The 13,885-nt window shown below is 33.4% G+C and overlaps 1 protein-coding gene across 2 annotated transcripts; it reads left to right on the top strand.

Moving 5' to 3' along the window:
- The first annotated feature begins 244 nt into the window (after window positions 1–244).
- Window positions 245–13,256, top strand: LOC126817003 (serine/threonine-protein phosphatase 6 regulatory ankyrin repeat subunit B). Of its 2 annotated transcripts, XM_050543807.2 has the most exons (6): window positions 245–970; window positions 5,198–5,490; window positions 5,706–5,739; window positions 6,176–6,292; window positions 6,582–6,645; window positions 6,775–13,256. In XM_050543807.2, the coding sequence occupies exons 1-6, from the start codon at window positions 871–873 to the stop codon at window positions 10,100–10,102; spliced, it is 3,936 nt and encodes a 1,311-aa protein (XP_050399764.1). In that variant the 5' UTR covers window positions 245–870; the 3' UTR covers window positions 10,103–13,256. The 2 variants fall into 2 exon arrangements, with proteins under 2 accessions (XP_050399764.1, XP_055954263.1); XM_056098288.1 differs by lacking the exons at window positions 245–970; window positions 5,198–5,490; window positions 5,706–5,739 and having other exon boundaries at window positions 5,747–6,292.
- Window positions 13,257–13,885: the final 629 nt, after the last annotated feature.

Here is a 13,885-nt window from a genome sequence, read left to right as displayed (position 1 = left end):
TTCTTATAATTGAAATTATATTTCATGTTTTAAACGCGAGTAATTAAAAACCAGTATTAGTGGGCATGGGAATTTATAATAATATATGCAAGGGGGTAAAGCTCGTAGATAGTAATTTAAGTAATCTTTTTTTTTTGCACTCCGAAAGGGACACGTGAATGAAAGTGTGCTATTCAAGTAATAGTTAAATTATATCACAATTATTTTCAATATCAGAGTTCGTTTCATTGTTGAAACGATGAGAGAGAGCGTGTTACAAAGATACTTATACTATAAAATACATTCTTGGTTGTCATACGAATAATATTAGTTAAACAGTTGATAAGAAGTTATCGGAAGCATAGTATTACGGTTTGGGCTGGTAAAAGAAAGGGTAAGCTGGTTTGAGAAATACGTAAAACAAAAATTTAAATTATCAAATGTTAAGGCAATCTATTGAACTTAAGAATTTTTATTTGTTGCATATTCAACCCCAGTAGAAATATTATATCGTATTTTACTCATGTTATAAGTGTTTTCTGACCATCAGAATTTTGCAAAATCTTCCCCCGAAGTCCAGGTAATGGCATTTCAGGGATTTTAGACTCACAAAAATTGGGGGGAGGGGGCATGCCCCTAGACCCCCCTTAGTAAACTCGTACCAGCGGTGGTACACCCCTAACTGCATCACTCTCGTATTAGGGGCATTTGTATCAGTCGGTGGCATTTTTGCTAACATCCCCCCCCCCTCCAAACAAAATCGTTATGAACGGCCCTGCGTGCACAATTTATTTATATCATCACTACCGACAATTATAACACGATTCAACTATCACTTAAACACAAACTTTAATATTGTTCTTTTTTGTCCGAGATATTTCCTGTTTTAAAATGGATAAAAACAAGGTACCACAAGATGACAGAACGGTTAAAAGAGGATGTTCAAACGAGAGTGGTGATGAAATGGAACACCTGATACCAACTAAAATAGGTAAAGAGATTTAACCAAGTTGTTTATACTGTATTACTTTTATATTATTAAAACTATTTATTGCTATTGATTTGTATCCGTAATATAACGAAATGAAATGGAGTTTAACGTCCTAATCTTCTGCACCGACTGAAGAACGTGGGGGGGGGGGGGTACATCATTCGCCTACCGTCAAGGGTTCTGTTACCTGTATGCTAATCTCGATTGTTCGTCCCACTCGACGAACCACTGTAGTTTGCCCCTTGCCAGGCACTCTGTCCTATACCACTGAGATTTAGGTGGGTGGACTTATGGGAACTATATAACAGATTAGTCAACTATAAATACGATCAAATAGATATTTAGCATCAACAAAATAAAGTTATTTATTCATAGGCGTACGAGCCAGCTGCCCCCTAACTTTCGGGCAATCTGACTTTTTGGGCAGACGGGTAAAGTGAACAAAAATGATTTTATTTCATCTACTTACTTTTCTTTAAATTGAATACCACGAAGTTGTACTGAATTGACATTGGATTAAGGATTTTGTCTGGAGTCACTCTACTTGTTTGTGCATGCAGCTGCAGCAGTCTGATTGGGCGGTTAGAAAGTTAGGTCGGTATAGAGTGGGATTTCGGTTACAAAACCATTGGACATCTTTGTAGTTACTTAACTCACGGGCTAGAATAGCGACGGTTAAATTTTCAAAATTGGCCCCGGGAGGGAGAGGCCCCTATACCCAGCGACGATTGATTCATTGTTGGGGATTCAGGTCACATTTAAGTTGTATTCACGGGCTGGAAGAGTCGGGAAACGCGTTTGCGACCGTCAAATATGCTAAAATGTTCTTTGGGGTTCCATACACGGTAGGCTCTGCTCCTTCGCCTCTCGCAGAAGACCGGCACCGCTTTCTGTAAACCCAAAATTCTTTTCGGGCATTTCTGATTCTGCCCCCTAACTGTCATCGAGCCCGTACAGTGCTAGGACTATCTAGGAAAAAGTGCTAAATTTTGGATGTTTGGGTTTGGTCCGGTTCACTGATTTTAATTGCTTGGTATGCTGATCTAAACAACATGTCCGTCTTGAGTAGTATTGCCCTAATATAAATTACATAAGCGTTGACAACTATTAACCTGCCAGTGGGAGTATCAAATAACTTAACATTTTAATTTCTAAAATAAAAATCTCATTTCATATAAAGTCTTTGATATCAGTTGTTTAGTCTTCCAAAAACCAAGTTTTATCATGCTGAGCTATTTTTGTACGCCCATATTTTCAAGTGGACGTGTATTGAGTCGCCCCTGTCAGCCCACAATTTATTTGTGGACACGCGGTTCCTTTTGATATTGGCATTTTATCCAATATTAAAAGCTGTTCTAACATATCACCACTCCACCCTTATGATGGTTGAGTTCGAATTTCATGAAAATCGGATTGAAACTGCCCGCTCCTCGTTCGCAAATAGTATAAAAGTATATAATACCAAGGTTGTGGACACTGTAGAAGTCACAATTTTTTTATCCGATTTTGATCAAACTTAAAATATATGTCTATATTCCACGGATTTTTGTTTCTTTCCATATTCGCACATATCGGTCCGTAACCTCCTAGATTATGGACCCCGGGTGTACCAAAAATTACAGTTTATACCCGATTTTAAAAACCGTTTAAATATACACCGTTACACCCTGGGTTTGAATTTTGTAATAATCGGATCGAAGGCTGTGGTCCCTCTAACGATTTGTATCCGGTTTTGAAAAAAACTTAATATTATATGTTTATGTATCAAAGATCTCGGTTTGATGTTCGCGTATATCGGGCCTAACTTCTTGCCTTGTGGCCCCTATTGTACGAGAAATTGTAAGAATAATACTACGAGTTCTTGATGTGGAAATTTACACGGAAATATTTATTTATGGCTAGGGATATGATATCATATCTTTCTTATCTAAATTATACCCTGGTTATATATATTATATCCTGGTTATATATATATATATAAGCAGGATCTAATTTAGATAAGAAAGATATGATATCATATCCCTAGCCATAAATAAATATTTCCGTGTAAATTTCCACATCAAGAACTCTGTGGTGACAGAAATGAAATGAAATGAAATGGAGTTTTAACGTCCTACTGTTCTGCTCCTAACCTGGGCTAATGAAGACCGGCATACGCCATACAGTGTGCTATAAGGGAAATTTTGCCCGGACAGCGGCACTACGGCCTACTCTTATATCGAATTCCAACTGCCAAGGGATCTTTTACGTGCACGCCAATGTGTACACGGGACCTCGGTTTTTCGTCCCATCCGAACGACTAGATAGCTTTCCTTGTCAGCCCCTCCGTCCTGCATCACTGACAAGGGAGAACCACGCCGGAAAATCTGGATGAACTTTCTCGGCCAATGCAGGGATCGAACACCCGACCTCCAGGCTAGCGAACTAGCGTCTTACCCACTTAGCCACGTGATCCCCCTGTGGTGACAGAGAATATAAGTAATATTGTTATAATACATTATTAAAGGTGTACTGTTTTGTTGACATTGACAATAAATTCGCGTTAACAAAATAGTTTATAAAGTCTAGTATTGATGGCGATATTAGCGACCTTTGATTTTGGCTTGCTGTCGTACTGTTGTCTTTTCGCCTCAGAAGTTGATGTAGTCTCTACTTTCAAGGTCACTTTTCGACTTTCGTGTTTTGAAGGGGCGAAAAGTAGAAATTATAAATGGTAGTTATAGGCTTCCATAAGATTGTAAGACAAAATAAACATTTTACCATCGGTTCACGAATGCCTTTAAGTGCCATTTATAACAAGGGACTAGAAGGACGGGGCTAGATATATTCCACAAGTAACTCAAACGGTTACGTCATATTCCTATCTGGAGAGCATGCGCAATAAATACTAAATCAGTGTATGTACATTCACATTACATTATTATTTGTGTTGCGAAACATTTGTGTCAATTTCTAGGTCCTAAATATTAGCGAGTTAGCTCTTTTAAATAACAAATACATGTAGATTGTTTTGGGGTGACCTTTTCCCTGTATGTAAATAATCAGTAAATGTTCATATTTTTGCACCAAAATAGATAATTTTGGATCAAATTTTCTTTTACTGATAATTGATAAGTTCGTAAATAGTATTGTACGATGGATCAATAGGCCATTAATATTTCGATATTGGCCCCTTTCTATAGAAATCAATATATAATTGACAAGAGTTATACAATCGTAATGTGCTCAACAACCCTTGTTTTACTTATGAATATTTATCTCCCCAAGAAAAAGTTCCAAAATCATTTAATTGGTTAACATCAAATTGGTCAATATCAAAGTATATGAGTAGAATAATGTAAGATATTTTATACCCTGGCTTAGACAAGCTGCTGTAGATATTACATCAAATTAATAAGCTTATTATTACATTATGTAATATTTGAATCAATATTTTTTAATTTTATTAAATTGTTATTAAATTTGTTTATTTCTGTGTTTAATTTGATTAGTTTTTCTTATTCTCTTATTCAAATTTCATAGAATCTGATTCCAAACCCATCTAGCTTTAGTGTTACATTCTAAATATATAGAGCAGTGTAATATGACACTTATACAATACACCATCTGAATAGATAATAATTGGGCTACAATTTATTGTCTTTGAGAGGTTGGTGACAGGATTCTCTTCAACAAATCTTTGAGGTCACATTCCCAAACTTGAAGAAATCTGGCTGATTTCTAGTTGGTCTTAAGACTGCGTACGCCTATGTATTTATTACAAATTTAACGTCCAATACATATTACGTGATATTATGGACAGGTTGATTTAAATAAAAGTATTTACATACGAAGGAGTATTAAAAAAATATAAACATACAAATAGTCACTTTAAAAAAAAACACGGTATTAAAATTCGCTGCCGTCAAAGTAAAGTCTAGTTAAAACAGGAGGTCCAGCTGATTGGTATCGTCAATCTGGAAAGACAAAATCAATTCTAACACAATTATCTATAAATTATGGATAAATTTCTGTACAATCAGATATCAACCAACTAGATAGTATACGTATAATACATTTAATACGACCAAATCCGTTATATTTATAATATCAACCATATCTATTATATGTAAGACAACAATTCACTAACGCAATCAGCTATCAATGATACAGTCAGATCAAATTATATTGAATAAAATATAATACTATTGACTCAGAAAGTATATTATTAACATACTATATTTGTAGCTAAATCATCAGAGAATGAGAGAGATACAGATAAAAAAATAAAAACATGGAGCAATAAAATATCTCAGATATCAGATCTACGAGCACGAGATATAATATATGACATGCTAGATCAACACTGTCTATCAGATTCAGATTTAGATTTTATTCTGAAGAAAGAAGAGATCAGTCGGAAAGACGGACTAGAAGCAATGATGGGAAGGATACACAGTTCAGGACAAACTGTTTATCTGGTATTTTTAGATGTATTAAAGAAGAAGGGCTATGATGCCATCTTGGATATTTTACCGAAGGTAACTAATCATTAATATTGGATATTTTATCAAAGACAGGTGGAAAATGCTTGATAATGCCACCATATAACTGGCTATTGTATTAGATGTTTGGCACCTCAAATGATGTCACCAGTTTATAACTGTCATTTTATCCATTTAATTTGTATTTTAGTTGTATTTTAGTTAATTTTTACTTTATATTTTTACTTTATTTTTACTTTATATTTTTAAAGGTTAACGGCCAAGAGAACTATAATAAAACAACTGGTAAGATTTTAAACATAAATGGTAGAAAGGCCTCGAAATAATAACTTTAAACAAAATGACAGGCAATACAGAACTAGTACCTGCTATTTTAACTCTAACTATGTCAGATATGTAGTAATTGCTGATGTATTATGTAAGGTGAAGAGCTGACAATTCTCGCTATGATAGTTTAATAAATAGAAAACGAATAATGAATATATTGAAAATTTCAATCAAATTACTTTATTCTGAGTGGAGTTATGGCTATTTAGAGTCTCGTTTGTCATTGCTATCGTTGTAATGATAATAAGCATTGTATCCATATCCAATTTTAATTACGTTATTATGACGATCTTGCACATTTTATTTTATTTATATCATCACTACCGTCAATTATAACATGATTCAACTGTCACTTTAAAAACACAAACTTTAATATTGTTCTATTTTCTCTGAGATATTTCCTGTTTTAAAATGGATAAAACCAATGAACCACGAGATGACAGAACGGTTAAAAGAGATATTCCAAAGGAGAGTGATGATGAAATGGAACACCTGCTACCCACTAAAAAAGGTAAAGAGATTTTACTAAGTTGTTTGTAACGAATGCTATACTCTATTACGTTTATATTATAACTAGTAATTGCTATTGATTTGTATAGAGACGGTATTTTGTAATACCGATCAAAACGTATAAGCAATATAGAAGAAAAACATGGGTTAGTTTATATTATGGTCGTATACGTTACTTGTCCGTAATACCGAGTTGGTCGTTAGACAAGGTTTCACTGTATATAATAAATATACATAAATATACATAATAACTTGTTTAATTCAGTATTTACTGTTATATTGTTTTCTAGCTAAATTATCAATTGAAAGTGAAGATATCAAACAAAAACATAAATTCCAGACGATACAGGAAAGGTAAGTAACTATCTAGGAAAGATGAATTATTAAGCTTACATAGTAAATATGATTTCTGGGATTAACTGACCTTTTAAATAAATGTAAATAAATCATTGACCTAATCATCAATATTTTTATGTTTTACAGGTTAACTCAAACTGTTGATGACGTCAACATTGATCAAATAGAGACCATATTAAAAGAACTACAGCCAGATGACGTCAGAAGATTACAAGACGTCATTATAAGTTTAACCTGTCAATCATTAGAGAGAAGATATTTACCACTTGTTAAATTTTTATTTAATAATATTATAATATTACAATCTGATGGTCAACTTGATATTAATTTAAATATACAGTTAATGACATGTGCTATAAAATCAGATTTTGTTGAAGGTATTCAGTATCTGTATAAAAGGGCATTATATTTAGAGGTTAAACATGACGATAAAGTATGGAGTGCTTTGTTGGAATCTGTTAAGTATGACAGTTTTAATATTACTAAATATCTTTTAACCGTTTCGGATATAAATCTAAATCCAGGTCTCGATAAAACTATATTAATGTTCGCTAAATCTGGTAAAATGTTATCAATTCTTTTAAGTAATGATCAAATCAAGAACATGATTAATTATAAATCAAAATCTGGTTTCACTGCACTATATCACTGTACAGAAAACATTGATGATGTTGCCGAATGTTTAAACTGTATTAAAATTTTAACAGAAGCTGGGGGTGCATTCGACAAGTTCAATTTACTACATGTTATTTATAAGTATGGTGGTAAAGAAACATGTCTAGATATTATAACATTATTAATAAAACACGGTGCTGATGTTAACATGGTTGAACAGTTGAATAGCACACCTTTAACATGTGCTATAGAATACCATGGCGATAAAGGTAAAATATGTTTAGATATTATAAAATTATTAATACAAAATGGTGCTGACGTTAATAAGGTTGACGGTTATAGAAAGTCACCTTTAACATGTGCTATAGAACACCATCGTAAATGTTCACATATTATAGAATTATTAATCGGACGAGGTGCTAACGTTAACATGACTGACGAGTTACATGCGTCACCTCTAACACGTGCTATAGAACACCATGGCGATAAAGATACCGGTGAATATATTATAACATTATTAATACGGAAAGGTGCTGACGTGAACATGGTTGACGGGTATGGTAGAACCCCATTAGCACGTGCTATAACATATCATAGTGATAAAGGTACAATATGTTTAGATATTATAAAATTATTAATACAAAATGATGCTGACGTTAAGAAGGTTGACGGTTATGGTATGCCACCTCTAACATGTGCTATAGAACACCATGGTGATAAAGATACAGGTATTATTGCATTATTAATAAACCACGGTGCTGACGTGAACATGATTTACAAGTCTTACTCGCCTTTAATACAAGCTATTTTACAGCATGGTGGTAAATATCCATGTAAAGAGGTTATAACATTATTAATACAGAAAGGTGCTGTCGTTAATATGGTTGACAAGTATGGTAGATCACCTTTAACATGTGCTATTGAACAACATGGTGATAAAGATATGTGCATATATATTATGGATTTATTAATCAAATATGGTGCTGACGTTAACATGGTTGATAGGATACGTGGATTACCTTTAACACGTGTTATAGAACACGTTGGTGATAAAGATACAGGTATATCATTATTAATACAACACGGTGCTGACGTGAACATGGTCAGCAGGTATGGCACACCTTTAACACATGCTATAGACTACCATGGTGCTAAATATTTATGTAAAGGTATTATATCATTATTAATACACCACGGTGCTGATGTTAATATGGTTGGTAGGCTTAATACGACACCTTTAACATGTGCTATATCACGCCATGGTGATAAAAATACAGGTTTAGGTATTATAACATTATTAATAAAGAAAGATGCTGACGTAAACAAGGTTGACGGTTATGGTATGTCACCTTTAGCATGTGCTATAACACTTCATGGTGATAAAGGTAAATGTGTAGGTATTATTAAATTATTAATACAGAATGGTGCTGATCCCGCCATGAGTGCAAAGCTAAGGCCTTTAATGTATGCCGCTCAATACGCCCACGATTTAGATATTATTAAATTAGTGCTTGTAGATAGTGTTAATGTAAATAAAACTAATGAGCAGGGTTTGTCAGCTTGTAGACATTGTTTTGTAAAAACAAACAAAAATGAATATGGTAGAACCTGGGTCAGCAAAAGGGATTTCAGAACTACTTTGGCTATATTCAAACTTCTAGTCGAGTCTGGGGCCGATTTGGTTGCTAATGGACCTGAACTAATGTATGATATTATTAATTTCGGGCAGTTAAAGATTTTTGAGTATTATATAGGATTAAAACCATCAGTGGATAGTTTTACTGAAACAACCAATCAAAATATTTTTCATCGCTTGGCTAAACTGAAGGGTAAGTTTAGATCACAGAAGTTTAAATGGTTGTTTAATTATACTATTGATATAAATCATAAAAATGCTGTCAAACGTTTACTTGAGACTGGCGGAAATATCGATTCTCAGGACATAAATGGAAAAACTGCTTTGATCTTGGCGGCCATGAATACAAATACAATTATTATGCATTTATTACTTGAATTGGGCTCAGAACTTAATATTTTAGAAACAAAATATGAAACATCTGCTTTACATTTTCTAGACCTTGATAATAGTAGATATTGTTTAAAAACATGTATTATGAGAGGTGGTCATAAACTTCTGAATTTACCAGGACCAGATGGCAATACACTGATACAGCGAGCTTTACTTTTTCCTACTTTTTATGAACCAGAGAAAACTCTTGATTTAATAAGATATTTCGTTGCTGAAAACTGCTGCCTTCAGCATCTTCAGTCTGTATCTACTGAGCGTAACTACTACAACCATGATGTTTTTTTAGATGATTTTAATAGTGAAGAGAGAAATGAACTTAGACAACTACTTTATCGAAGTGGGGCCCCAGAAGAAGAGGTTGTTTCCACTGTTAATTTTAAAATGGAAGATGAGCTAAATGACCGAGGTGGAATGGTTCACTTAAACAACAGGGAAAAATTCAAGTTTGCATGTTTTAACTTATCTCTTGAAGCGAAGTGCATAAGAGTCATCAGGCAGAAATTGGGACTAGGAATAAAGGAGAAAGTTGAACAACTACTGTTTCCTAAACCTCTGATAAGGAAGATCTTACTGGTTGATCTTCTTTCTAAAAAATACTTTGGCCGTTATTCCATGGATGATTATTATGATAGTGATGATGATGATGATGATGATTATGATGTTGATAGTGATGATGATGATTATGGTGATGATGATGATGATGATGATGTTAAAGATGCGAATGATACAGATTCTGATGTTAGTGAAGATGATGATGAAAAAGATTCAGATGTTAGTGATGGAGATGACAAGATGGATGGTGAAGGATGAAGTTATTATAGATGAGGATGACAAAGATACGGGTACATAATTAGAGCCAGGATGGATAACGTCTTGTCATGTACCTCTTAGAGATTACTGTTGACTCAATGATAGACCTTCTGATCTAACGCGCACACGTTAACCATTCGGCCACCCAACCCCCGAACGGTGATGATGGTAGAGTAATGATATTACAATACCTGGACGTTGATGATGATATATTATGATGGCTGTGTCCATGTGTACCATCTTGGCGGTGATGATGATAATAGTTTATCACCATCATGTTACTACCGGGACTGCACGTATTTAAGCCCATCCGTTATTTAGCCCATGGGCGTACATTAGATTATTGAATTAGAGTGGTCTCCCTTAACGGATGTTTGCTGAAACATGCTATCCATGTAAAATCTCAGTCAGTATTATACGCTAAGTGTTGTTAGGGGCGTAAATTATATTATTGAATTAGAGTGGTCTCCCTTAACGGATGTTTGATCATGAAAATGCTGTCTTTATTAAACTTTGAATATTCTACATGTTTTGATTGTTTTTGCTAGTTTTTCATTTTTAAGCCCTGGGCTTAAATTCGACTTAACTGTTACCTGATGAAAACAGGTATTAATAGTTTATCACCAATATGTTACTATTAATAGTTTATCACAACCATGTTATTATTAATAGTTTATCAGCACCGCGCTATTATTAATGGTTTATCAGCACCGTGTTATTTTTAATAGTTTATCAGCACCATGTTATTATCAATAGTTTATCAGCACCTTGTTATTATTAATGGTTTATCACCACCATGTTATTATTAATAGTTTATCACCACCGTGTTATTATTAATGGTTTATCACCACCGTGTTATTATTAATAGTTTATGACCACCATGTTATAATTAATAGTTTATCAGCACCATGTTATTATTAATGGTTTATCAGCACCTTGTTATTATTAATAGTTTATCACCACCATGTTATTATTAATAGTTTATCACCACCATGTTATTATCAGCACCATGTTATTATCAATAGTTTATCAGCACCTTGTTATTATTAATGGTTTATCACCACCATGTTATTATTAATAGTTTATCACCGCCGTGTTATTATTAATGGTTTATCACCACCGTGTTATTATTAATAGTTTATGACCACCATGTTATAATTAATAGTTTATCAGCACCATGTTATTATTAATGGTTTATCAGCACCTTGTTATTATTAATAGTTTATCACCACCATGTTATTATTAATAGTTTATCACCACCATGTTATTATTAATAGTTTATCACCACCATGTTATTATTAATAGTTTATCACCACCATGTTATTAATGATTTATTAGCACCGTGTTATTATTAATGGTTTATCACCACCGTGCTATTATTAATATTAATGGTTTATTAGCACCATGTTATTATTAATAGTTTATCAGCACCATGTTATTATTAATTGTTTATCACCACCATGTTATTATTAATGGTTTATCAGCACCGTGTTATTATTAATAGTTTATCAGCACCGTGCTATTATTAATGGTTTATCAGGACCGTGTTATTATTAATAGTTTATCAGGACCGTGTTATTATTAATAGTTTATCACGACCATGTTATTATTAATAGTTTATCGCCAACATGTTATTATTAATAGTTTATCAGCATCATGTTATTATTAATAGTTTATCACCACCATGTGATTATTAATGGTTTATCACCACCATGTTATTATTAAGAGTTTATCAGCACCATGTTATTATTAATAGTTTATTTGCACCATGTTATTATTAATAGTTTATCACCACCATGTTATTATTAATAGTTTATCACCATGGTATTATCAATGGTTTAACACCATGTTATTATTAATGGTTTATCACCACCATGGTATTATTAATGGCTTATCACCACCATGTTATTATTAATAGTTTATCACCACCATGTTATTATTAATAGTTTATCAGCACCATGGTATTATTAATAGTTTATCACCACCATGTTATTATTAATGGTTTATCACCACCGTGTTATTATTAATAGTTTATCACCACCATGTTATTATTAATTGTTTATCACCAATATGTTACTATTAATGGTTTATCACCACCGTTTTATTATTAATTGTTTATCAGCACCATGTTATTATTAATATTTTATCACCACCATGTTATTATTAATGACTAGTCAGCACCGCGTTATTATCAATAGTTTATCAGCACCATGTTATTATTAATAGTTTATCTTCACCATGTTATTATTAATAGTTTATCAGTACCATGCTATTATTAGTAGTTTATCACTACCGTGTTATTATTAATAGTTTATTACCACCATGGTATTATTAATAGTTTATCACCATGGTATTATCAATGGTTTATCACCATGTTATTATTAATAGTTTATGACCACCATGTTATTATTAATAGTTTATCACCACCATGTTATTATTAATGGTTTATCACCATCATGTTATTATTAATGGTTTATCAGCACCATATTATTATTAATAGTTTATCACCGCCATGTTATTATTAATGGTTTATCACCACCATGTTATTATTAATGGTTTATCACCACCGTGTTATTATTAATAGTTTATCATCACCGTGTTATTATTAATGGTTTATCAGCACCGTGTTATTATTAATAGTTTATCACCACCATGGTGTTATTAATAGTTCATCACCACCATGGTATTATTAATAGTTTATCAGCATCATGTTATTATTAATAGTTTATCACCACCATGTTATTATTAATAGTTTATCACCACCATGTTATTATTAATAGTTTATCACCACCATGTTATTATTAATAATTTATCACCACCGTGTTATTATTAATAGTTTATGACCACCATGTTATTATTAATAGTTTATCAGCACCATGCTATTATTGGTAGTTTATCACCACCGTGTTATTATTAATGGTTTATCACCACCATTTTATTATTAATGGTTTATCACCACCATGTTATTATTAATGGTTTCTCACCACCCTGTTATTATTGATAGTTTATCACCACTATGTTACTATTAATGGTTTATCATCACCATGTTATTATTAATAGTTTATGAGCACCATTGAATTATTGATATTATTATTAACATTGTATTATATGTTCATGTTTTCATGCACTGCAATAAATGATGCTGTTTTCTGTTTCCAAATGCAAATTGTTCCACGTGGTCCTTCGGGTACGTTTTGGACACACTGCACCTGGCTTAGACATTTGCCTTTATTTTGCCCCTGTCCAGTTCAGATACATCAAGCATCAACTAGCCCGTCCAGTCCAGGTACAACACGCCATATTTCGCCTACGTCAAGTCCCAGTACAACACGATTCAACGCGCCCACCTCCACTCCCTGTACAGCACGATTCATCTCGCCTACCTCCAGTCCTATTACATCACGCTTTATTTAGCCCACGTCAAGTACCGATACTGCACGAAAAATTTCACCCACCTCCAATCCTGTTACAGCACGATTTGGAACGTCAAGTTTCGGTAGAGCACGATTTATGTCGCACGCCTCCTGTCCCGGTATAGCACGATTAGTCTGGCACACCTCCAGTCCCGGTGCAGCACGATTTTATCTTGCACACATCCAATCCCTGTGCAGCACGATTTATCTTGCACACATCCAGTCCCGGTACAGTACGTTTTATCTCGTCTATACCAGTCCAGGTACAGCATGCTATCACACCCAGTATGACAGGTGTTATCGATTGCAGATTAGGTCAATTTAAAAACAGTTCATGCTGTGGCGTTTTAAGGAATCAAAATACTTTTAT

Source organism: Patella vulgata, chromosome 1, assembly GCF_932274485.2.
Source record: "Patella vulgata chromosome 1, xgPatVulg1.2, whole genome shotgun sequence".
In the NCBI taxonomy this organism is placed as follows: Eukaryota; Metazoa; Mollusca; class Gastropoda; family Patellidae; genus Patella; species Patella vulgata.
The sequence above is the reverse complement of the archived record's forward strand: the minus strand, read 5'-3'. Positions and strand labels throughout refer to the sequence as shown.

Excerpts from the sequence above, each read along its gene's own strand:
- LOC126817003 (XM_050543807.2), top strand. The coding sequence starts at position 871 with ATGGATAAAAACAAGGTACCACAAGATGACAGAACGGTTAAAAGAGGA. Across the intron at positions 971-5,197 it reads CCTGATACCAACTAAAATAG|CTAAATCATCAGAGAATGAG; the intron begins GTAAAGAGATTT and ends CTATATTTGTAG. Across the intron at positions 5,491-5,705 it reads TCTTGGATATTTTACCGAAG|GTTAACGGCCAAGAGAACTA; the intron begins GTAACTAATCAT and ends ATATTTTTAAAG.